General features: G+C 43.7%; 1 protein-coding gene across 1 annotated transcript in view; it reads left to right on the plus strand.

The window, feature by feature from the left end:
• Positions 1-27,410, plus strand: part of LOC138569525 (adiponectin receptor protein 2-like) — a 336,710-nt gene that overhangs the window by 149,604 nt on the left and 159,696 nt on the right. Inside the window, exons 4-5 of the mRNA XM_069647575.1 lie at positions 1,199-1,370; positions 2,545-2,731. Of these exons, the coding sequence (XP_069503676.1) occupies positions 1,199-1,370; positions 2,545-2,731 (359 nt within the window). The remainder of the gene's footprint in view (positions 1-1,198; positions 1,371-2,544; positions 2,732-27,410) is intronic.

The raw sequence follows: 27,410 nt of genomic DNA on the forward strand, positions 1-27,410 counted from the left end.
CAAAACAGTTTTTGCGCGTATGCGCCACAACAATAACTTACCAATGAAAATAAACACTTTCTCAATGGACTTTGACAGTTACTTGAAGCGCTCCTGCGCAATACCAGGAAACTAATGAAACTGAATCCTAAATACCTAACTAAATAACTAAAAGGTCAAATATAGTTCCTTCAAAAAAGTAAGTCAAGATTCAAAGTCTTTTTAAACAAACTTTTCACATCCAAGGATACGCTGCGCTGCCACCATAGGTTCTGGTTTACGTGTCCCACGTCGTGCTGAGCTTCTTCCAGAGAGTTTCAAGAGTAATTAATTTGGGAAGATTTCACTAAGTGCCTAATCTGGATCTTAACTAAAATGGGACCTTCCTGACAGGGTAGGGGCAATGAAAGGCAGTCTAGAATGCCTGTAGAATCATCCTGAAGATCACCTCTCGACCAATCACTGTTCAGTCTCACCTCCACCACGAGGGATTGGGAAACCACTCTCTTTCTGTAACAGTAAATAAGGTTAGGGCTATATGATTACTGAATGCTTTCAACCTAACATAAATCACCCAGAATTAGAACTAAAATAAAACTAATCCTAAAAGTAACCTGAACTAAGTAGGACCTAAAACTCGAGACCTGACAGTGGCTGACAATCAAGACCTAGGTTTTTATCTATGGTCTGGCATTTAAAGAGCACTGGGTGTCAAGGTGCTTGTGTGCATGAAAGCTGGTGGCCCAAAATCCAGGTCCATTGTCCTGGTATGTAATTAGCAGTCCAGAGGCCAGTGCTCTGTTTATGACTCCTGGCATGCAATGTGTAAACTAGAGGACCAAACCCAGGTCATAATCTCTGGCATATAATGGGTATGGCCCCCTGGTGCGTAATGAGGGCTGAATTCCGAAACACATGCCTTAGGAACCCTGGAATGTAATAAAAGGCCCAGACGACACGACCCAAGTCATGGCAATTGTATGGAAAGAGGACTGGAGGCCAAGACTCAGGTCATGACTTCTTGAATGTAATAGGAACTGGAGATCAAACCTCAAACCATAGCACTGGGCATGTGATGAGTGAACCACAGGCCAAAACATAAATCATGCTCTCTGGCATATAAAGAGGACTGAAAGCCCAGGTGCCATTTGGGCTAGACATACCTAGTGCCCCCACACTGCAAATGATAATGGCATTGCTTGTTTTTCTTTTTCTACAGGTCTGGGAAGGCCGATGGTCTGTTTTGCCATATGAACTGCTACCTGACTGGCTGAAGGACAACGACTTCCTGCTTAATGGCCATCGTCCACCCTTGCCCTCTTTTCAGGCCTGCTTCTTGAGCATTTTCCGACTACACACAGAGACATTCAATATCTGGACACATCTGATCGGTGAGTAGCATCTTCAATGAGTATGGGAAGGGTATCTCTTGGGTCCAGGAGCTTCTCCACATTGCAAGGCTCTTCTTTGTGTTGCAACTGGTTCACTCATGTCCTACACCTTAATCCAAGAATGAGGCAAGTGCTGGCTAGCCTAGGCATTGACTAGACACCAGAGTACACTAAGTTTCCCAATTCATTTGGGCACCAATGACTGCCACTATAAGAGATAGAACTGCTGACCTATTGACTTATGTTTAGTTTTATGGATGGTTCATTTACAATGTTGCTGAATGGTTACAGTAGACTGAGTTTTGGTTTCTGGTCGAGCAGGAGTTAACAAGCTTTCTGAAGGATAAACCTGTTCTCTGATTCCTGAGTCACCGGGATCTGTGATATCTCTGCTGTCTGAAGATGGAACATGTAAAATCAGTATAAATTGAGCAAGAACAATTCTCGCTGAGCTTGTACGATCTTTGAGATTGGATGGCTAACTCTGATCTCTCCGTTCTGAGCCTGTAGGATATGCATAACCTGAATGAAGGATAACTATGTAATTTAAGGCTGAGCCTGAGATGTCTGTGTAACCTGATGGATAGCTCTGCTGGCCATCTATGAGAATTGTGTATCTTAAGGCTTAGCTCTGTTTTGTGAGACCTGAATCTTCAAGACCATTTAAATATGAGTGCTCGCTCTGCTTTTTGGGGCCTAGACCTGTAATATATACATAACCTGAGGCATGAGCCCATGAGATCAAACTAAACAGGCTTCGGTAGCTGAGGCTAATCTTTATAAGGTCTGATAAACCTAGGCAAATATCGGACCTCTGAGTAATGCATCCTAGGCCCTAGCTTATATAGTCTGTGTTCACATATTTATGCCTATGTTGCTGTAATTTTCTATGATCTGTGTAACTTGAGGACACGTCTGTTCTCCATGACTCTCTGGGTAACCTGAGCATAGTGCTGCTAGGACAGCAGCTTCGAAAGATCATTTATTTGATCATGCCACACATCTCATCCTCATCTCATCCTCACAGAAAGGCACAGTGTTGTGTATCAATGAAGTTACAGTTTTTGGACACATTTAAAAGTATACTATTATTTGATGGCTGCGACTCCTGATTTCTCTGACTGTGCTCTTCTTTTCTTCATGTCCCCTCTCTTTTCCCTTGCCCAATTTCCAGGATTCCTGTTTTTCCTGTGCAGTGGCCTGGCCTACATGTTCAGCCCCAACATTGACTTTGTGTCCCCGCTCCAGGAGAAAGTGGTGCTCGGCCTCTTTTTCATGGGTGCCATTCTCTGCCTGTGCTTCTCCTGGATCTTCCACACCGTGTACTGTCACTCCAAGGAGGTGGCCCTGACATTCTCAAAGTAAGAGCTTCTTCTGTCTCTCTGTTTGGAGCCTCTCTGTGAGAGACTAGCTTCATCTGTCTTAGTACCCTATGCATCTCTGGAGTATTTCAACTTGATGTCCTTTCAGTTATTGTTTTTCTCTCTATCTACAATTCTCCAAGTAATATCTTGCTCTGTCTTTCTGTTCTGTGTCTTCCTGAAAAGGTGGCCATTGTGCACCCATCTGTCTGTTTGTCCTCGGGTGGCCATGATGTCTCCAAGTAAGAGCTTCCTCTGTCAGTCTGTATGCTTTTCCGGTGCCTTTGAGTATCTGGCCGTAATGTTTTGTAAGTAACATCTTCTGAGGAGGTGACCATTATGTTTTCTGATAAGTGTTGTCCCTGTCTCGTTGGCTGTCCATTGCATCTCTGAAGAGGTGCAACAATGCCCTCTAAGTAGGAGTTCATCTGTCTTTCTATCTATTCTGTGAATTTGAGGCAGTAACCCTGATGTTCTCCACATAAGAGGTTTGGCCTGTCCTTTACTGCTTTGAACAGGCCTCCCAACATGTTCTCCTAATATGATCCTTTATCTTTCTGTCCTGTGCCTCAGCCTATTAGTGAAAAAGAACATATTATAAAGTGCATTAAATCTTAAAATTACAACAGTGCTAATGCATGTAATAAACCAGTGGAGTGGATCTAATCCGTATAGTCCATATGATCACATCTCCAACTTTCTTCAACCGGTTTCGTCGAAACCGGTTGAAGAAAGTTGGATTAGATCCACTCCACTGGTTTATTACACCATTAGAAATGTTGTAATTTTAACATTTAATGCACTTTATAATATGTTCTTTTTTGTTTTTTGAAACTATTACAATGTCTTACTACACATTGAATTGATTCTGGTATATGTTTTAGTGGTAAGTGTTTGTATGGTAGGGATTGAATGTGGATGAATGAGTGAATGACTCACTGTAATTTGTGCAAGTGTTATGTTTTTAGAGTTGATGCCTTCTGGCAACGCACATGAAATTTGAAGTGTTGATTAATACATGATTGATTCATTCTTTATAAATGTTGTATTATGCTAAATAAATGTTGATACCTAATACTAAAACAACATCCTCTAGACAATCTTTCAACATATTCTAACTGTGGATGGGAACCTTATGTTAGTAAAACTCTTTTCTATTACTTTGTTTTATGTCACCGCCAATCAAAGGAGCCATTCCCCTAGTACAGTTGCCAGTCTCACTTGCAGGTAACTGGTTAGGGCAGCACCATGTTTCACCGGCGTATGGGCTGATGTATGTTTTTAGATACATCTTTGTTGCCCACATCATTTTTTATGTCACAAGTGTTTCTGCCTGATGTATTGTGATGAATCCTGCAGAGTCATCACTGAACCCCAGCTTAGGATCTCCTCCCATGTGACCAGGGGAAGGCAACCGCTACCTGATCCTAACCCTGGGGGGTGGTATCATGAAGGAGGATCACATGGGAGGTGATGGCTGTCAGGGGGAAGTGAAGATTCCTATGGGAGAGACACTGTATTCATCCTCTCGTGACGATGAGAGACCTATAATTCCCAAATACCTAATGGCATGCAGTCATTACACAAGTCCCTCCCATGAAACTACCCAGAGAATATGCTAAAAAAAGTAATCTAAACAGAATAAGATGTGTGCCTTGGGAGTTCAGGAATTAAATATGCCATCCTCTAATTGTCATGATTCTGTTTTAGGTAGAGGTCCTAACCCCAATGTTAAATCACAAACCTTTTACATAACATCCCCTAACTCTGAAAACTATGTTCACAAAGAAATAAAATCTACCAAAATGTCAAAGGACCAAAATCACTATTTTAAAATGTTTATTTATTTTATTTTTTTACATTTAAAAAGCGCACAAGGCAGCCCGTAGGCATCACAGCGCTGTAGCAAGGAAGCTTACCTAGTTACACAAATTACAAATATACAGTCCAAGGTTCGTACGGTTACATGGAACCTGGTACCGACAAGAGCAAGTACATAAGTTACTGGTTGCAGAGGACAGAGAAAAAACATAAAAATGTAGGAGGTTTGAGGTGTAACAGGTGAACCGGCTACCACTAATAGGTATAATGGTGCACTCTCAATGTAGAAGCTGGAGAAGTGATGCTGGGTGTGAGGGTGTGGTTACGATGAAAAACCATATTTTCAGAGCTTTACAGAAAGCAGTAAGGGAGGGTTAATTCCTGAGTGTGGGTGGCAGGGCGTTCCATTGTCTGGAGGCGATGAAGGAGAAGCTGGCACCGCCAGCCTTTGCGCTTTTAACCATGGGAATGTAGAGTTGGTTGGAGTAGTGCGCTCTAGCGGGCCTGGAGGAGCCTGTTTTGACTAGTTTCTCCGATAGATAGGATAGGGCCAAGTGAGCGAGGCACCTTATGAGTGATGGCAAGTGTCTTGAAGAGGATGCATTCTTTGACGGGGAGCCAGTGTGAGTAGCGCCTGGCAACTGAGATGTGTTCCCTATTGGGTATGTTGAGGGCAGCGCGGAGAGCTTTATTTTGAATTATTTGAAGTCTGTTTATATTTTTTGCTGAGGTGCCCACTAGGAGGACGTTGCAGTAGTCTTGTTTTGATCCTATCGTGGCTCTTGCAATGGTGAGACAGTTCTGGGTTGATAGGAAGGGTTTGACCTCATTGATCAACTTAGTTGCATATGCAGCTGAGGAGGTGATTGCATTAACTTGGCATGACATGGATAGTTTGTAATGAAGGTAGACACCTAGTGTCTTGATGGAGGGTGAAACCGGAATCTAAGTGCTGTCGATGGTGAAGGAGGTGTAATGACTGCTGAGTTTATTGAGGGTTTCCTTGGGGCCAACTATGAGGATTTTGGTTTTGTCTCAGTTTAAGCAAATGCTGTTGGCGGCCATCCAGTCCTGGATGGTGGAGTAGACGGAGTCTAAGGCTTTAGCGTCAGTATCGTATGTTCCAGAGATCGGGAGGAGGACTTGAGTGTTGTCAGCATAGTTAGTTTAGGCTATGCCGATCGCATCCAGGATGTCAAAGAGCAGTTTGGTAAAAATATTGTACAAGGTGGGAGAGATGCAGGAGCCCTGCGGGACTCCGCAGTGGATGGTGGAAGGCGCTGCGCAGGCCTGGTCTGAAAATACTCATGGCTCTCCCTTCGAGGAAGGACGAGATCCAGGAGGTAGCTTTATGGGAAAGTGGAGCTGCGGCAGTGAGGTGTGTACATAGGGTCCTCTGGTCCACTAGGTCAAATGCTGCAGATAGGTTGAGGAGGAGGAGTAGTGCTGCTTTCCCTTCATCAATGATTTCGCATAGTTGTTTTTATAAGTGCAGTAGGGCTGATTCAGAACCATGGCCTGGGCGGAAACCCGATTGATGCTTACCTAGAATGCAGTTAGCTTCTAAGAAGTGTTGGACCTGAATGTATACTGCTTTGTCAAGAATTTTTAGCAGGAAGGAGACTGTGCTGATGGGACGATAGTTGTTGGGGGAGGTTGGGTCCAGAGATGTTTTTTTTTAGGAGCGGGCGTACCCACGCTTCTTTCAGGCAAGGGGGGACCATAACTGAGGCGAGGGAGGCATTTATGAATGCACTGAGGAAAGGGGCTAAAGAAAGGGCCTTTAATGATATTGGCCGGGCAAATGTCACCTTTACAGTTTGATGTATTTGAGGAGTGTGTGTTCTGCAACGTCTTTGAAGTCAAAAGATGAGTTGACCAGGGTACAAGTGTTAGCGGTAGGAAAGATGGGATGAGGAGAGGTAAGAGAGTTATGGCTGGTTCTGATTTTGTTCTGCAGCAGGTTTATTTTGTTGAGCAAGGCCATTTGCATGCTCCAGCGCCATGGTTCATCTTTGGAGAAGACGTGTGATGGGAGCCAGTGTCACTAGTTCCCTAAAGATGGCGAATATCTCCCTGGATTGCGATTTGGCATTAGTAATTCTGGTGTTGAAGGAGGTGGATTTTGCTAGGATGATGGCTGTTTGTATATTGGGTAGCTATCTTGTTGAATTCTTTTTTAGTGGCTTCTAGGGGGTTCATTTGCCATTTGGTGAGCGCAGTGCGCTTCAAAGCGCAAAGTTCTAGAAGTTCTGCGGCAAACCATGAATTGGTATGTCTTACGGATTTAGCTTTTTCTAGGGACAGTGGGGCTATGGATTCAACAGCCTTCTTAAGTGTAGCATTATAACTTTCAGCTAACACAGTGGGGTTTTGAGAACAGAGGTTTGAATACAGGCGAGTCTAGATAGGGTAGGAGGTTCTCTTTGGTTAGTTTGCGGGCACTCTTGGCAAGGGTGGGTGGTAGACGCAAGGTATGAGTTTTGGTCAGTTTGGGATTGGAGAAGAGGATAACGTGGTGGTCTGCTCAGGGGCATGGATAAATCGGGCTAACTGAGGTGGAATAGTTGTGGTCCGAGATCCAATCTAGGATATAGCCCTTTGCATGAGTAGGCTGTCAGGCTTTCTCAAATCTGATGTTGTCCCCGGAAGCTGCTGAACCCCCGCAGTCCCCTTTGGATGCTAACCTCTTAACTGGTATCAAACAGTTCAGTTGAGAGCACCCCCAAGGGAAAGGGGGAAAATGGGACAAAATAATAAACTTCAGGTTTTGCTCAGCTTCTTTATCTGTCAACCTGTTGGTGAAAATAACAACAAATTCACTTTAGTCACTAACCTTTGAATTCCTTGGCTCTGACTTCTCGTTATAATATTAAGTAAATAAACACGCCACCATACCTGATTATCCTCTGTGAATAACTTAGAGGACGTGTGTGTGAATTCAAATGAAGAAAACAGAAAAATAGAGTCTCAGATGCTCTTACTAATTTCTTCAATTCGGTTGTGAAAAAGCTGCTAATCTCTCTCAGTTTAATGAGTTAATCTTCAAGCAGTTCCAATGTCATTTACCCAAACAACCCGCTGGAAATATTATACATGTAGTTTGTATTGATGATTTCTAGCTGCTTCAATACTAATTCCAAAAATGACACTCTGGCTATTCAAGTTAAAATTGTTTGTTTCCTGAATATATAAAAGTGTTCATTAATTGGATCTTTTGCTGGCAAAGATGATCGCTCATAAAAGAAGCGTTCTTTTAACCAGAATATGCGCATGCGTGAAGATATTGTTTACTCCTTCTAAAATGGAAGCGCACAAAAACAAGGAAATGAGTTCAAAAATGAAACTGGCATGGGCGCATGCGTAAATGAATAGTATTCCACTCTTCTTAATATGAAGTGTTCAAACAGGAAGGAGAAAGTCCTCAGTTCCGGACACTAATCCTTGAAGAGGCAGCCCAGTGATGATCACGCGCCAGGTTAGAATGTTAGTAAATTAAACATAACGCTTCAGAGTCGCGTGGCTACCACACTGTCACTTGCGCAGACAGTGTAAGATTTCTAACGCTAGTCCGACGCTAATAAAAGCACTGTTACCGAAAAAGGGTACAATACTCAATATTTTATACGGCCGAAAAAACACACGACGCTAAAATGATAAACAGACCTCCACACTCCAACTAGCCAGTTGCAAAAAATGTGACGCAGTTCAGTAAATTTAAATACAGTTCTAGAAGTTCAAAAATAGATTCATGAAAGAACGAAATGAACTACTATTTTAACAAAAACTAATAAAAACAGGAACAAGTTAATTAATGGTATTAATATTTAACTCCTGCTTGAAAATCACAAAGATCCATAAAAGATAATATTCACTTAGCTTGCTTCTTTCTTTCACCGGAACATTTTCTAAGTTTCTTCTTAAATCTCCAACACTTTCCAGAACCAAAATAACTAATTTTAGGCACAAGGGCCTAACTAAAGTTTTCTAAATCTTAAGAGCTTCAAACATAGGACCTTCCAGCTGGGCTTCTGACAATGAAAGGCGGTTTAGAATGTTCCAACAATGCCTTTCTGTTACTTCTGACCAATCACCGATCCTTTTGGAAGTCTCCATTTTGACTTGGGAAGCTCTCCACACTCTGCACAGAAAGTTAAGGCCCAAACCATACTTTATGTTAATCATATCCTCATTCTACCACATTCAACCAAATCCCACGAAACCTGACAGTACCCCCTTCTTAATGCCCTGTCCCAGGGCCAACTTTAGAAGGATACTTTCTATGAAATTTTGAGACTAATTGTGGTGCATGCACATTCACCTCATCTTCCCATGTACGTTCCTCAGGTCCGAAACCTTCCCAGATAAAATGGAGACATGTTAGTTGAATCTTTAGCACAATTATTATAAGCAAATTCGGCAAGCCAAATCAAATCCACCCATTCTTCCCCTGCCTGTAGATAACACCTCAAATACTTCTCCAGTTCTTGATTTACTCTTTCTACTTGTCCATTGGTCTCGGGATGATAACCTGATGATAAACTGACTTCCACACCCAAATCCTTACAAAAAACCCTCCAAAATCTAGAAATAAATTGAGGACCTCTATCTGAGATAATTTGATTTGGCAGACCATGCAGTCTAACTATTTCTCGCAAAAAGACTTTGGCCAAATTGTCTGCAGTAACCTCTCCCTCCATTGGAACAAAGTGAGCCTCTTTTGACAAGAGGTCCACCACAACTAGAATAGATGTACAACCCTTGTCACAAGGAAGATCTGTAATGAAGTCCAGGGAAATTGTATGCCAAGGACGAGGTGGAATAGGCAACGGCTCCAACAACCCGACTGGTTTTCCGGTTTGACTCTTCATTTGAGCGCAAATAGCACAAGTTTTTACAAAATTTAAGATGTCCTGACGCATTTTTTCCCACCAGAAGCTCCTCCTGACCAATTCTAGCGTCTTTCTAAAACCTGGGTGTCCGGACAGCATAGATTCATGACAGTCTCTTATTACTCTCTCTCTCAATTCCAAAATAGGTAAGTAAAGTTTATTTTCAAAGAACGGCAATCCTTTCTCAATTTTTCGAAACGGATCCTTTCGGACCCATTCCTCCATTTGTGCAATTGACATGGACTTTCGAACTTCTTCCTCAACATCCTCAATTTTCTGTATTCCGGCAGAAATAAAACAGCATGGATCGATAATGGATATCATCTCCTTTTCTGATTCCATCTCACTTCCAGGAAATTGACGTGATAAAGCATCAGCCTTTCCATTAAGCCTACCTGGCTTAAATGTCACTACAAAATCGTAATCAGCAAAGAACAATGACCATCTTAACTGCCTTGGTGTGAGAGTCTTGGCTGATTTCAGAAAAAGCAAATTTCTATGGTCTGTTAACACAGTCACTGTATGTCTTGCTCCTTTTAAAAAATGCCTCCACTCTTCAAAAGCAAACTTGATTGCCAATAATTCTCGATCTGAGATCGTATAATTTTGTTCTGCCATAGAGAATTTTTTAGAATAGTAAGCCACTGGATGAAGTTGTCCGGTCTCTCGATGTCTCTGAGAAAGAACAGCCCCCATGGCAAGATTCGATGCATCCGCTTCTACATAAAAAGGCTGAGATGGATCTGGATGAATTAAAATAGGGGCCGAACTGAACCTTTTCTTTAATTCTTGAAATGCCTCCTCTGCCTCTGTCGACCACACAAATTTGGCACCTTTCTTTAAAAGTTTTGTTATGGGAGTAATCAATCGAGAAAATCCTTCAATAAATCTTCTATAAAAATTCGCAAAACCTAAAAAGCTTTGAATTTCTTTTACTTTCGTTGGTGTTGGCCAATCCGTGATGGCTTGAACTTTGTTCGGATTCATCTCCAATCCCTTGGGAGAAACAATGTATCCTAAAAATTCCACTGAATTAGTATGAAACTGAGATTTTTCTAATTTAGCAAACAAATGATTCTCTTTGAGTCTTTGTAGAACCTTTCCCACATGAATTTTATGAGACTCTAAATCCTGAGAATAAATCAAAATATCATCAATATATACTACTACGAATATATCTAAAAAATCTCTTAAAATTTCATCCATAAAGAATTGAAAGGCAGCTGGAGCATTGCATAAACCAAAAGGCATCACCAAGTACTCATAAAGCCCAAATCGGGTTTTGAATGCCGTCTTCCACTCATCACCCTCCTGGACTCTCACCAGATGATAGGCACCACGTAAATCTAGTTTGGAAAAAATTGTGGCTCCCTGGACCTGATTCAAGATTTCCGAAATTAGAGGGAGAGGATACTTGTTTTTGATTGTAATTCTATTCACAGCTCTATAATCAATGCATGTTCTGAGAGACCCATCTGGCTTTGGTACAAAAAATAATGGAGATGCGGCTGGAGATTGAGAATGACGAATAAAACCTTTAGCCAAATTTTCTGCAAGGTACTCTTTAAGATAATCATTCTCCTTTTCAGTTAATGCATACACTCGACTACTTGGTAAAACCGCCCCGGGCTCCAAATCAATTTTACAGTCAAAACTCCTATGTGGAGGTAATTCTCCTGCCTCCTTTTCATCAAACACCTCCTTGTACCCTTGATAACACTCCGGAAGATGTCCTAACACCGCTCCTATATTATGTCCTGTAATACCTGCATCAGTCAGAAAAGAGGAAACTAAACCTTGTGTTTCTTCCCTCCCAGGATTACCTTTCAAAAGGCAATTTTCTAAACAGAAACTAGACTGTAATTCTACCACTCGTCTACTCCAATCAATGTGAGGATTATGCAAGGTTAGCCATGGCATGCCTAAAATTATTTTCAAAATTGGTGTATCAATTAAATCAAATGAGATTTCTTCTCTATGACCTCCAAGTAATTCCATAACCAAGACACCAGTTTCATGAGTTATAGGACCTGATGAAAGAGAAGTTCCATCTACAGCCCGAACCTGTTCCACAACTTCCTTCCTCACTAGTGGTATTCCCAATGCCTTAGCTACTCCCCAATCCATAAAGTTCCCGGTGGCTCCTGAATCAATCACTACCGGTCCATACCCTTTCTTTTCCTCCTTCAAATACAAGGATACATTTACAGTTATGTGTGGAACCGCTGACTGAACTGTATTTGCAACCTGCTGTGCTTTTCCTCCGGCTGATGAAAATTTTTTGGGTGTAAAGGGACAATTTCCTAAAAAATGACCGCCCCTACCACAATATAAACACAAATTATTCTCACGCCTCCTAGTTTTTTCCTCTTTTGATAAAGGACCTTTTATTCTAATTTGTTGATCATTCACCCTTGGTTTCACTTCTTTACTACCCACCTCAAGCTTTAAACGCTCTCCTCTAATGACTGACCTCACCTCCCCCTGAGTACAACGACGCCTTTCTGCTTTCCTTTCACTTATACGATAGTCCAACTGAACTACTAAATCAATCAATTCCTCACAAGAAGAAGGGCGTTGGACTACACTGGACAAGGCATCCTTCAACTCCTCCTTGAGGCCTCTATAAAAAAGAGAAGACCTCTTCTCTGCTGGCCACTGGGATTCTAAAACCAAAGACCTAAACTGTGTGATATATGTAACCAAGTCTCTGTTTCCTTGACGCAAATCTAATAATTCACCATCAATTTCTAAGGACATTTGTCTTTTATCAAACATTTTCTTAAATTCTTCCATAAAAAGAGAAACATTTTTTAAAGATAAACTCTTCTGCCTGACCAATAAACCTGCCCAAGTAGAAGCCTCTCCAGATAAATAAGACATCATAAAAGTAACTTTGGAAGCATCAGAAGGAAATAGTTCGGGCCTACTAAGAAAGTGCAACTCACATTGGGTTACAAATGTCTGAAATTTACTTGAATCTCCGTAGTAACGCTCTGGAGCTGCCAAAGGTACTGGCATAACTAATGCCCTAAAACCTCCCTCTGCCCCATCACCTCTACCCACACCTCTCTCCTCACCAACCCTTACCAATTCCGGGGGAAATTCTTCTCTCCCAATTCCCTGCGTCTGTGCCATCTTTTCACTTAACTCATCTACTCGTTGTCCTAATTTTTTATTCTCTTGATATGCCACCTTTAATTCTTCCTGTAATTCCCTCACTAAAACACTTAACGCTTCCATTGAGAACTCGGGGTTCATGACAGCTTAGGAGGACTATTTTTTCAGGCCTTTCATACTGTCAGGCTTTCTCAAATCTGATGTTGTCCCCGGAAGCTGCTGAACCCCCGCAGTCCCCTTTGGATGCTAACCTCTTAACTGGTATCAAACAGTTCAGTTGAGAGCACCCCCAAGGGAAAGGGGGAAAATGGGACAAAATAATAAACTTCAGGTTTTGCTCAGCTTCTTTATCTGTCAACCTGTTGGTGAAAATAACAACACATTCACTTTAGTCACTAACCTTTGAATTCCTTGGCTCTGACTTCTCGTTATAATATTAAGTAAATAAACACGCCACCATACCTGATTATCCTCTGTGAATAACTTAGAGGACGTGTGTGTGAATTCAAATGAAGAAAACAGAAAAATAGAGTCTCAGATGCTCTTACTAATTTCTTCAATTCGGTTGTGAAAAAGCTGCTAATCTCTCTCAGTTTAATGAGTTAATCTTCAAGCAGTTCCAATGTCATTTACCCAAACAACCCGCTGGAAATATTATACATGTAGTTTGTATTGATGATTTCTAGCTGCTTCAATACTAATTCCAAAAATGACACTCTGGCTATTCAAGTTAAAATTGTTTGTTTCCTGAATATATAAAAGTGTTCATTAATTGGATCTTTTGCTGGCAAAGATGATCGCTCATAAAAGAAGCGTTCTTTTAACCAGAATATGCGCATGCGTGAAGATATTGTTTACTCCTTCTAAAATGGAAGCGCACAAAAACAAGGAAATGAGTTCAAAAATGAAACTGGCATGGGCGCATGCGTAAATGAATAGTATTCCACTCTTCTTAATATGAAGTGTTCAAACAGGAAGGAGAAAGTCCTCAGTTCCGGACACTAATCCTTGAAGAGGCAGCCCAGTGATGATCACGCGCCAGGTTAGAATGTTAGTAAATTAAACATAACGCTTCAGAGTCGCGTGGCTACCACACTGTCACTTGCGCAGACAGTGTAAGATTTCTAACGCTAGTCCGACGCTAATAAAAGCACTGTTACCGAAAAAGGGTACAATACTCAATATTTTATACGGCCGAAAAAACACACGACGCTAAAATGATAAACAGACCTCCACACTCCAACTAGCCAGTTGCAAAAAATGTGACGCAGTTCAGTAAATTTAAATACAGTTCTAGAAGTTCAAAAATAGATTCATGAAAGAACGAAATGAACTACTATTTTAACAAAAACTAATAAAAACAGGAACAAGTTAATTAATGGTATTAATATTTAACTCCTGCTTGAAAATCACAAAGATCCATAAAAGATAATATTCACTTAGCTTGCTTCTTTCTTTCACCGGAACGTTTTCTAAGTTTCTTCTTAAATCTCCAACACTTTCCAGAACCAAAATAACTAATTTTAGGCACAAGGGCCTAACTAAAGTTTTCTAAATCTTAAGAGCTTCAAACATAGGACCTTCCAGCTGGGCTTCTGACAATGAAAGGCGGTTTAGAATGTTCCAACAATGCCTTTCTGTTACTTCTGACCAATCACTGATCCTTTTGGAAGTCTCCATTTTGACTTGGGAAGCTCTCCACACTCTGCACAGAAAGTTAAGGCCCAAACCATACTTTATGTTAATCATATCCTCATTCTACCACATTCAACCAAATCCCACGAAACCTGACAGATATAGCCCTTTGCATGAGTAGGTTTGGTGACTATTTATAGAAACTCCATGGTCTTTGTCAGAACTGGTAAACTGGAATATGCAGGAGCTGATGCTGATCCCTATCGAGCGAGTTGAGTCTTTTGGATCATTGAGACCCAGGTTGAGATCACCAAGTAGGATGGATTTGGTAGAAGCTTTAAGGTTATTTCCAAGGAGTTGGAGTAGGTTCTCTTGGAAGTCGGCTGACAGACCGTGGGGGACAGTAAATTATGTGGATTGAAATGGTGCAGTTGGGAGATAACGAGAGTTTGAGGGAGATGGTGTCAATGTTCCCGTCTAGAGGAGAGTTCATTTGTCTGAGCTATAAGGATTCTTTGGCTATGAGGGCTACTCCCCCCCTTTCATGTGCTGGTGATCCTGACGATAAATGGCGTAACCTTGGGGGTGCATTGGAGGGGGATAGGGTGTAGGTTGGTGTTGGTAGCAGGTGGGCCATGTGGTGGTGAGGTTCAGGTGACTTTTGCTGTCGTAATGTTAGTGAGGCTAGGAGAATGGAGGGAGCGTGTCATCTTGTTAACACACAGGCTATGGCTGCGGGCCTGGGTAGGCTGGCTAGTTGGAGTGGAGTTTACAGCTTTGGGTGAGAGGAAGTTGGTTTGATTGGCAGTATCGATGAGTGGGTGGACACATGTTTGGGGGCGCTTTTGGGGGCGCTTGTGACTGAAATGGTGAGAGTCGCTGGCATCTCGTGGGGCTGCCAGGTCGGTCGAGGAGCAGGTGCAGCTGTTCTATTTAATAGGGCACTTAAGTCTTGGTGAGGAGGGGGTGCAAGTGAACGCGAAGCTGGTGAGGTGTTTGTGGAGTGAGAGGCAGAGGCTACAGTGGGGTTATTAGTAGGAGCCTCAATAGTGGACCCAGCAAAGGAGAATGTGGGGGTATCTGGGTGCACGCTACGAGATGTTCTGAGGATTGAAGGTAGTTTGGGGAGAGATCCCACTTGCCTAGTGCGAATGTGCTCAGGTGTTGCTGAGTTGAGCTGCTGGGACAAGAGTAGGCAAGCATAGGGCCCTGACTCAAAGGTGCAAACACTGGGGTGCTGGGAAAGAGGTATGTATCACTGTGGAGCTTCTGTGGGATTGATTCGTTTGGCAAGAAAGGCATGGTTTGCTATGTTGCTAAGGTAGGGAGTTGACTTATTGGAGGGATGCTTGATTCCATAGTCTACCGAGGTTCCGGTGGGCGCCCTTATGCAACGATATGGGTAAGGTGCTCAGATGCTTTCACAAAGGGGCATCAGTGTGGAAGGAGCGCAGTCCAAGTTGGAGATTTCTGTGGGCGGTGGGCCTAGGGTGCCCAGGGTGGCATAGAGAGTCTGTGAAGCAACACAGCATGCTTAGCCTGCAGGACAAGTATACCTTTGATGGTGAGGGATCTGGGCCAGGCATTGTGAGTGTGGGCATGTAGAAAGGGGGGGAATGGCTAGGCAGGATAGAATCGGCACCTAAGCGGGTAGCAGTGGCTGGGCTAGAGTAAGTGTACCCAGCAAGTAATGCTCAATAAACAGGCATACTATAAACCAGTAAAAAGCAATGAAGAGGCCTTACCGTGCTTTACATAGCCGGTTAACCTCCAGCCTTAGATGCAATAGGCTGCGGGATGCTGTTGAACCGTGAGTCCTGAAATCTTTGGGGCCAACCGCAAGTAGCTGTCCAGGATTGCATAAGATAGTCAATCAAGAGATGCCGGAAGGTTCGTTAATCTGTCTTTTGTGGGTTGGGCTCATACTGTCTCATCAAGGCTCAGACAGGAGCCTTGGTTTCGGGGCCTTGGGTGTAAGGGGCCAGCTTACAACCTGCCGGTTGGCGTGGTTGCACTTTGTGTGAGGCGGCAGCAATCAGATGGCTCAGTAGCCTGATGCTACTTTGGTTGCTAGGATGCAACTGAAGCACCCATTTTGCAGGTTTCCTTCCTGCAGCTGGAGTCTGGTGAGCACAGCGTCGTGAGGGGCAGTTGGAGGCAAGTAAGCCTGCAGGCTGCCGTGGTTGCACTTTGTGTGAGGAGGCAGCCATAATTCGTTTCCTTTATAGTTTGGTCCCATTGAATGCGATGCCTGGGTGAAAAACAGTAGAATAGGCCAGGTAGGCTCCATGATTCTACCTATCCACTTTACTTATTTGGGTGAACATTAAGAGTTGGCTACAAATACACTGAGAATGTAATTGGGGTGACTGAAAGTTGGTTTTGAATTACTTCAGGGACATTTGGTTTCTTACATATATTAGAAATTCCCTGAAGAATACTCACAGTGAATCACAGGGCTTAGTGTGTTAACTTTCTGGCATGTTGACCAGGTGGATCTATATAACATTGTATGTATGTGTAAAAATTATTGTATATTTAAGAAAATGGGTTTGTCTGTTCTTGTGTCTGCAGAATTTTGCTCCTGAAGAAGGAGAAAATATCCTCGAAACGCACTGAGTATTACTGGCTGTGATTTGAGCATGAGAAGAATATTGAATAAAGAAAATTGGAAGTCTCCAATGGAATTTTGTTTATGAGACATTAGGCCTCATTAGAAGGTTGGCGGTAAGCCGCTGGTGCAACCAGCGTGTTGCCGCCAACCCAGTAACACAGAATCCGGTGCTTGACTTCCCGCTGCCACCGGGACATTACAAGTCCCAGAGGTGCAGGAAGCCAGGCGCCGGATTTTGTAAGTCCCCATTCTCATGGAGTCTCATACGACTCCATGGGAGTGGGGAGACGGAAGCACCGGCACCGATGGTAACAGTGCCGGTGCTTCCGTGACGACTCTGCCTACTGGGCCGCTGCGCCCACCAGGGTCAGACTTGTCTGGCGCAGCAGCCCTGGCAGGCAGACTCGTAGTGTGACGGTCTGGAAACAAGGGTGCCGGTGAGCTTACCCTTGTTTCCAGACCGCCACACTTGTAATGAGGTCAATTGTCTTGAATTTATTTCGAATTCTGTAAATTAAAATTCATTGTTTGGCTGATATATCAGCATTAAGGTGTGCAGGGGACGGGAGTGTCTATAGATAGGACACTATTTGTTTCATATTTTGTTGCAGCTTTGTATCAAGGCTGGTATTCCTCCCCTGCACCCCTGCACCCACATATTTACTGAATCGTTGACTTTCAGGTTAAGACTAAAATAAGTGAGTTGGTCTGCACTGATTAATGTTGATTGATTGTATGTATTAGTGTGAGGGTCAAAGCCTTTTTGGACACTAAGTCATCTTTCTTTAGTTTTAGATTGAAAAGACACTAACTGAACTCTGTGATTATGCGTAACGAGGGATTAATCAAAACTGGCAGTTTCACATTTAATTTTCTTCAATGCAAGAGACAGATGTAGAAATATTTTTGATGGGATGGTGCATTATTTATGACTAACCAGTATATATCCGGTTTTGAAAAAGGCCCCAAGGTCGAAACACGCGTTAACCAATGGGCATAAAGTCATAGCAATAAATGAGCATGTGGTGCATTTTACTGAGTGTCTTTTCAATCGAGATCCTTTTGAAGTATGGGAAACACTCTTTTAACACTTGAAATGCGACAAAGTGTTTAGACCAAGTTGGGTCATCGGATCATAACCCTGTCGTAGAACTTATCTCCCTGAATACCCCATAGTCTATTAACACTTTCTTTAGTTTTAGTTTTCTAGGTAGGAACATCCTCGTTAGGATGGGGAAAGCTGGACATTTATCCCACCCCTTTTCATTTTAATAAATGGCAAACATTGAGAAAACTATACCTTTGTGTCCGTCTCGCATTTCTGACCCCTCACAGTATCTAGAAGCCTCCCCTCAGTGGTCTTCTTTTCATTAAGCAGCCCAGGTGCAAGATTGTTTGTATTAAGATGTTTTATCCTCATGCCTAGCATGGCATAGCTGATCAAGCCCTCCTGGGTAGCCCTGGGACTTACGAGTAATTTTGTTTTGTTACTTCTCCCACATCTCTTTGCTCTTCGGTTGATTTTGCACATCAAACACCAGCTCCTTTTAGTCTTGGTCCAATCGGTCCAAAGTAAAATCCGCAAGGTACACACTTTCTTTATGAGATAACATATGCTAACAAATGGAACTCGCTAAACACTAGCATACTGATGGCATATCAACAGTTTCTGGGATGGATCTATGAATCGCGGTGCTTTTAAGAAGAAGGTTGCCCTGTTTTTTAGTACTGTACGGCACTCATGGGGGCGCCAGTAAAGACAGACACAAGTGATCACAGTTCAAGGGTGTTTATTAATCTGTATAAAGGTTGGAAAAATGCCTAATCTAAACCTAAATCTAAGATGGGAGCAAACTTCGACCATCAAATAATAATAAGGCAGTCCTAGTGGCGTCTAGTCAAATAAAAGGGCCTATACAATGAAAAACCTTACTCTAAAAACGAAAGAGTGTAGGATAGAATTCACAAGAAAGAAAGAAGTGTTCATAAATAATAAGTCAGGATGTGATAGCCGAGAGTCTCCTTTCCTCATGTTTTCAGCAGGGGACAAGGTGGGACCTCGGAGCACAGCACACACTCAAACATTTCCCAGCCCAAGCTTACAGTTCCATTCTTAGGTATCAAGACCTATAGTGGTTGAGTCTCTTTACTATAAAAAGTATCTGGTGACCTGCTGCATTCAAAACAATAAACAAAATAGTTCCTTTCCATCAGCTTGCTAGGTGATGACTTCTCTCCCCTGGATCACCCTCTTCTGGTCTCAGATCCACACAATGTTCCTTGCGATATCGAGACCCTTTATGATATGATATGGCATTTGTAACGTTTAAATCTCTTGCTTTCAAGGGCCTGATATGCTCATGGTGATGGGTTTTCTCCTCGGGGTCCCCCTCTTCCACGCTCAGACCCTTCTCACAGATCAGCCTCCCTCCGTCGGTTCACTATGGCTTTTTAACACAATCTCACAATCTTAACACAATATCATCTATGACATTCACAAATCTTAAGGTCTTTTTAAAAGTTTACTGTGGACATCCCTCTGGCAGGTTCACTCTTGTCCTCTTGATTGTTAGCGTCTCTCCGCCGGGTTCACTCTGGCTTTCTCAATCAATTTCACTTATGGCATTCACAAATCTCAGTGTCTTTTTGAACAGTTCACTGTGGACATCCCTCTATCGGGTTCACTCTTGTCAATACACTATTCATTGGAACTTCAGACTTCGCCCCCTTTTCATCTGTTTTTACGATGAAGGATTCACTTCCCTAAGCTTTTCGATCATCTGCCGGCCAAAGACTTTCGACTGTACAGAGGATTTTACTAGACCCCTGTATGACCACTTTGACCCCCTTTCTTGTGCCTCTCCCAAGGTCTTCTGGTATCAGTAGTTTCAATAAAGGGTAATCGCCCAGAGTTTCCCGAGTAAGCACCCACGTGGGGCCTGACTCATCTGTAGCTGGTTTTCCCCCTCTTAGCAACAGTTATTTGCTTTCACAGTTCAATTAGCCGTTTGCTACTTTCGTTCAACACAGTTTGGTTTCTTATCGGCTCTCCCCTCGACTGCTTGGCTTTTCTTCTCTCTGGAGTCAAGGTCGGTACCACAGAGGCAGGCATCTCTCCCCAGCTTAGATATCAGTGGAGGAGGGCCCTGTGTACCTTTGGCATCTGCAGCAAAACACGCTCGCTATTGTTTGCGGTCTTACGATTCCTTCTGCAGAGGTTTCACCGACCTGGGTTGGAGAGGGAAAGGTTGCTTCTCTCCTTGTTGCCCGCTCGGTTCTCTCCATCTTTCTTTTCCTCTTGAACTACCGTGCTGGGTTAGCTTTCTCGATGTGTGGTCTGCCTCGCTCGTATTGTGCTCTCGTGCTCCACCTTTTATCCCTGCAGGGAAGGGAAAGGGCCGTAAGATGTGTGTGATTCTGTTCAATTGCCTGACTTTGCCTGACCCTTGCGTTGGGACATGTCAGGTAAACGGCTTTGGTGTTTGTCCGTCGTCTTTCGTGGTGTGTGAAAATGTTCATGTCGGAAAAAGGGGGGTATCGATTATTTGAGTGTCCTACATGGTAGGCTGGGGAAAAGGTGTTATAATAAGGGGAATAGTGCGTCTCACCTGACGGTGTCCCACTTCCACTCCCCGAAGACCCCCCCCATCCAGGCGATCCTCCCTCACTGGTCCACCCCCAGGAACTGGATCCAATACCGATGGCCATGTCCTGGCCACCTGGATGACAGATCCACAGGGATTGGTAAGTGAGACACCTTCAGGTTTCTCAAAGTACCATGAGCTTTTTACAAATGTTTGCACACATGAAGGGAGCCACTATCCTCTTGCAGGTTCACCGCCACTTGAGCATCTGTCAGGGAGAAGCATCAATGCTCTACACTTTCTGGTTGTGTGAGGAGACAAACACATTTGCTCTCATCTCGGTGCTTGTATATATACATTGGGCCTTATTCATTTTAGCCATTACAACACACCATGATCAAATATTAAGCCAGTCCATTATCTCGGCAGAAACAAACAAAAGCCAAGGACAGCACAGATCTACCCCTCTTGGAGAGCCCTCAGAGACAAAAAGAGAAGGTCCTGGAGTAGGGTGGACCTTGGCACCCAGTGAGAGGGGACCCAAGGACTGGCATATGGCCATAGGCTACAATATTGGCACTGCTGCGACCCATCTTATTGACTCATGCCATCTCAGTTTGAACAGAGGAACGGAGAAGAAGCAGAATGAAGGAGAGGTAAACTAAAAGCTCTTTAGGGGATGTCTGAAGTTGAATGAGTTCTGTGCCAGGCTTTTTCTTATTGCTTGGCTTCTCTTCTTCTGGTATTTAGCTCTTGTGTTAACTAGGGATTTGGGAACTTTGGTTTGCTAGATCTTAGTTTGGCTACTGCATGAGTGATGGTGATGTTCTTGATAGTTTGATTGCAGTTTTTGTGCATGATTTTCACATCTAGAATTTGTTAGAGGATATCAGCAACATCAATAAGATTTTATTGGAGCAAGTGCATGTTGACATTTTGTAAAGCCATGAATAGCATTTTCATTAGTTATCTATGGTTAGTTTTTGAGGGCTAGTTTGACAAAGGAACGGTGTGATGATCTGACTAAATGGTTCTTGTGAGCAATGAGAAAGGGAGGGATTTTACTAGTGCTATGGTGAAATTTGAGATGTTGTTTTTGGCATATGTAGGGCAGGGTAGGGCTGGGTAAGATTAGTAGTTAGCAAGAGAATATAGCTATCACCCCTGTGTCGGACAGCATACATGGCCGGTAACGGCCTGAGAGCCTGAGCCTAGGCAGGCCCGAGCGAACGATGGCCTCAGAAAGGATTGTGGGCCGTTTCTATCCGCATACACCCCCTGACAAGGGGGTGATTGCTATTCAAACCCCGGGACTACGTCTGAGGTACAAATAATTTGTTTTTCGTTTTCATGGGATTAGTTTCAGCCATTACAACTCATCATGATCAAACATTCAGCTAGTCCTTTTGCGTATTGCGCTAGCCCAATCTCCTATGAAAAAAATGAAAAAAAAGATTGGCCCCACCATAGTTAATAGAATAGGGACAAATATTTCCATAGTGGGTGCCGAAGACGGGAGGGAGCGCTGAGACCCGAGCACAAAGCTATGGTCCAGCAGGTAAGTGGGGAGGGAACGGAGGGGGCGAGGGGAGGGTGCAGGATGTCTCAGAGGGGTGGGGGCGTGTGGAGGCAACAGGGAGAGGCTCTCTGTTTTCTCCCCACACTTAAGATGGCGCAGCCCGTGGAACGGCCCTGGGCGGCTGGAAAATGTGAGTGGTGCACTGTGTGTTCTCACCTGCATTTCCAGCCACCTTATTGCCTGAGCGCCCTTCCCTGTGTGCAAATAGCATGTTTTCCATTTCCAGAGGCAATCGAAGAGAGTATACCCTAAAGCAGAACAGGAACATGAAGATGTTGCTGGTCTTAAATGATCATAGACAGGAGGAGCATCTTGATAGTATTTATTTTGCCCAGTAGAGATACATTCAGTTCCCCTATCTTGCCAAATTGTGAGAGAGTTTAGTGATAATTGTCACGCTGAGCCTTGGCCGTTGATCTGCTGACGCTGCTGAGCCCCACCAGACCCTCAAAGGCATGGAAAACTCAACTACTCTTACAACAGCTAATCATTCCTCACCCCTGGGGGAAAGGGGGAATTGGAGAAAATAATAAAGAACAGACTCCTTCCAGACCTCTGGCCCCTAAGGATGATCTGCAGCAGAGGAGGGAAGAATAGGTTAACGTAACATCAAACATCTCTTACAATACATTCCCCGTATTTACTGTTTTGCTACAATAGCTAGTACCTGTTTATCCTCTGCTTCTTGCTTGGAGGATGTAATGACCCTTAGCGTTGGTGAATTGAAGAACTCCTACTACGCTAGTGCAATTACAAAGAAGGGACTGGAGCTCTTAGAACAAGACTTCATCAATCAGGCATAAGCTTCAAACATGTTTTACTTATTGATGACTCTTTCACCAAGAGGGTTCATGTCTTACTGTTTAACCTTACAGTTAGGTGATGTTCCTCAGGGCAAAAACTTTCAGTGAATGTTCTAAGTGACGCTTGTTGAGAGTGGATATAATTGAGTTGAAAAAAATCACTAGCTGGAACTGTCACTTATCCTTTAAGTCCCTGCGCTCCTGTCTCCACGGTTAGGCAAAAGTCACTGCGCTGGCTAATAGCGTCTTTAAATAAACCCAAGAAGCAAATATTGTTTGACTAGGCACACAGATTTATAATTAATTAAAACTATCTACACAAATGCTGTTGGTAAAATATGTTGCTCCTTCCAACACAGTTCTGCATTAAATGGAAGGGTACAATTGCCATAAAAAAAAACTCACACATTAAATTTCTAGAGTTATAATAAAGTAAACGTCACATCAAAACAGCTGTTGCTTTCCTTCCTCTCGTTACATGAGAAAGGAAAACGGAAAAAACAGTGCGGGTGGCAACGGCAACCTCATAATTGAATTTGCAGCTGCCGTTGCTTCAGAAGCTCTGCGCACGTCAGGAAAAGAAAACAGCTGATCTAGAAGTGATCAGAAACTGCTTCCTGCGTCACGCAGACAGCGAGCCCTAGCAAACATAGATATTGTTTTATTTTAACTCTGCAGTAATTACAGAATATCTGTGCAGCATCCAACAGAGTTACAGAGCTACACGAGCTGACTTCAAACACTAAACTTACGAACTTCAGCTCGCGCTTGGCACACTCAGAAAAACAAAATGTTTGCCAACAAATGAAAGGTTTAAAACTTTCTTAATGTTCTTTCACTTTTCAGATGAATGGATGAACTGTTGAGTACTGAATGCTGACTGAACCAAATAAAGTCTACGGTTCCTTGACAATTCGCAAATCAGAAATTGAAATAGTTTTGTCACTTATCGCAGGAAACAGCTGGTAGAATGTCTTAAGCTCACTGTCTTTCCAACATAACTGTTCTTTCCTGAAATCTTCCGCATGCCTCTCTTAATCCTGGCTGAGTGGCCAAAGAAATAGGCCCAATAACTGAAACTCCAAAATTCCTATCCAGCTCAGCTGAAGTCAGACGATGAAAGGCAGTTGAGAATTCTTACCTCCAGAAACAAAGGAATTCTCAACCAATCAGACCTCTAACCAGAGCCTCCATCTTGGCTTGGGCACCTGTTTATGCTCTTGGTACAAAGTTAAGGCATAACTCTCAGAAAATAATGACACACCTGGAAAAGATTGTCTAAACTCTAAACTTCATATTATTTAGCATAACCTAACTGTAGCAACCCTGACAGTACCCCCTCCTCAAAGCCCTGCCTCAGGGCCTGGCTTGCAAGCAAATTTCTTATGAAACTTAGCAATTAACATTGGGGCGTGAACATCACTGACCTCCTCCCAAGTGTGCTCCTCCGTTCCCCACCCTGCCCAATCTATGAGATACTGTAACTTTACCCTTATCCTCCTAGAATCCAAAATGGATTTAACTTCAAACTCTTCCAACCCTCCTTCAATCAGGACAGGAACCGGCAAAATCCTCAATCAAGTCCCCTTGTGTACTGGTTTCAACAGGCTCACATGAAATGTAGGATAGACCTTAAGACTTGCTGGCAACTTCAATTTCACAGCAACAGGATTTATCACTCTGTCCACCTCAAAAGGACCTGCATACCTTTGACTGAACTTATTTCTCCCTTTAATTCTCAAATGTTTTGTTGACAACCAAACCAATTCTCCCACTTTATACTGGGGTCTCAACTTTCTTTTTGCATCTGCATACCTTTTGTACTTAGCCTGACTTTCCATCAAAGCCTCTTTAGCTCTCTCTAAATTCATTTTCATAGCCTGCAAGCGAATCCAAACCTCTGGATTTGACTATTCCCTTTCTACATTATCAGAAAGAAAACGAGGATGAAAACCCCTTCCCAAAAAGAAAGGAGTCATAGACGTAGGGTTTTTTTCCACAGTTATTATACGCAAACTGCGCCAGCTAAATGAAATCTACCCACTACGAATCTTCATTCAAATAACACTTCAGATATTTCTCCAGCTCTTGATTAACTCTCTCCACTTGTCCATTCGTCTCGGTATGATAACCCAAAGTTAAACTAACCTCCATTCCTAATCCCTTACAAAATGCTTTCCAAAACTTAGAAACGAACTGGGAACCTCTATCTGAAATGACTCTAATGGGCAACCCATGCAACCTGACCACCCCTTGAAGAAAGTTCCAAGCCAGATTTTCCGCTTTAACCTCTCCCTTTATGGGAATAAAATGTCCTTCTTTAGACTAAAAGATCCACTACCACCACGATAGAGGAACAACCTTGATTCCTTGGCAAATCTGAGATGAAATCCAAAGCCACTGTATGCCAAGGATGAGGAGGAGTTGGAAGAGGCTCTAACAACCCCATGGGCTTCCCAGTCAGATGCTTAGCTTGAGTGCAGACAGAACATGTTTTCACGAAATTCAATGTATCCTGCTGAATCTTTTCCCACCAAAACTCCCTTCTGACTAATTCCAAGGTCTTTTTGAAACCAGGATGCTCCGATAACTTAGTCTCATGGCAATCTTTTAACACATGCTCTCTCAATTTCAATGAAAGTAAACACAATCGATCATCAAAATATGGCAAGCCATTCCGAATACTGCGAACAGGATCTTGCCGCTCCCATTCCTCCATTTCTTCTGCCGACATCACCTTCTTGATTTCTTCAGCCAGATTCCAATAAACTTGAGTTCCTGCCAATACGAATCATTCCGACGCAATCAGAGGTTGAGGATCACACTCACTCTTCATAGATTCACTTCCCGGGAACTGGCAAGACAAAGAGTCAGCTTTTCCATTAGGTTTCCCTGGCCTAAAGGTGACTACAAAATCGTAATTCGCAAAGAACAATGGCCATCTTAATTGTCTTGGGGTTAGTGTCTTTGCTGATTTCAAGAAAAGCAGATTACGATGGTCTGTTAAAACAGTTACAGTGGGCCTCATTACGACCCTGGCGCTAAGTGAAAAACGATGGCGGTAAATGGTTACCGCCATCGTTTTCCGCCAGGTCCGATCATGACCCGTGACCGTTAACTACAATGCCATTAGCGGCATCGTAGTTAACGCTGCCGCTAACTGCGCTAAGGGTGCACGCACGCGACCGCCCACACCGTACTTAGCGCCATGGCGGAAAGGTACGCAAATGCCGACCCAAGAGGACATGCACCTAACACCATCACCCAGCCCGTTAAGTACCTTACCGCCATGGTGCTAATAACGCCATCGCGAACCAACCGTAAAGGGCCATGTTAAGTGAATGCAGCTGCCACAGGTGCACAGAAACAGCACAGGTGAAGGCAATACAGACTCAGGAAGTACAAAAAGAGCACACCCCACCCCTTCCCACACCCAGTCACACTCCACAATGATACCAATACGACTAGCAATGTTGGGGCTGGAGGACCTGATAGCAATGCATGTGCTACAACAGCAACAACAACAACAGGCAGCACAGAGGAGACGCAGGAGGAGAAGGAGGGCAAGGCAGGCCCAGCAAGCCCCACCAGCACAGCCAGTGCCACCACGCAGGCAGCCCCCAATCCCACGCATCAGAGCCAATCCATTCAACCTCACTGCTGAGCAGATCCACACCCTGTACCGTTTGGACCGGGACACCATCACCGCCATCGTAGACATGACACACAACGACATCGTCAGCATGATAGAAACTCCAACCGCCATCCCCCCCCTACTGAAGGTAGTGTCTGTACTCCACTTCCTGGCCCCAGGCACCTACCAGCACACAGTGGGGCACCTGCATGGCATTTCACAACCATTATTCTCACGAACACTCATCCAAGTGCTCGATGCCCTCCTCAAGCACACAGACGACCACATCTCATTACCACGGACTGGCCAGGAGATTGCAAACACCAAAGTGGGTTTCCATGCACTAGCCGGCATACCCGGTTGCATTGGTGCCATCGACTGCACCCATGTGGAATTGGTGGTTCCACGTGCCATGGAGGTACCGTACCGCAACCGGAAACAGTTCCACTCAATCAACGTGCAAATGGTCTGTGACTCCAATAAGATCATCACACATTGTTGTGCCCGATTCCCCGGATCAACCCATGATTCTATGGTCCTGAGGAACTCCACAATACCACGCTACATGGAGCGACATGCAGGGCCAAGATCCTGGCTACTCGGTGAGTCCAATGTCATGGAAGTGGGCAGGTGAATGACGTACCGATGCATACTCCACCTGGCTGAAAGGGGGGGGGATGATGCATACTCCACCTGGCTGAAAGGGGGGGGGTGATGCATACTCCACCTGGCAGAAAGGGGGGGGTGATGCATACTCCACCTGGCTGAAAGGGGGGGGGGATGATGCATACTCCACCTGGCTGAAAGGGGGGATGGATGATGCATACTCCACCTGGCTGAAAGGGGGGGATGCATACGCCACCTGGCTGTGAGTAACACAGAGAACGGAGACAGAGGATGGGCACTCACAATGCACACAACCCCTCTGAATACATTGGGTGATGGCATGCAAAACAGGCCATGGGAGCCATGAGCATATACTGGTTGCATTGTGTGA

The sequence above is a fragment of the Ambystoma mexicanum genome, chromosome 2q (assembly GCF_040938575.1).
Source record: "Ambystoma mexicanum isolate Mex_15411 chromosome 2q, UKY_AmexF1_1, whole genome shotgun sequence".
Taxonomy (NCBI): Eukaryota; Metazoa; Chordata; class Amphibia; order Caudata; family Ambystomatidae; genus Ambystoma; species Ambystoma mexicanum.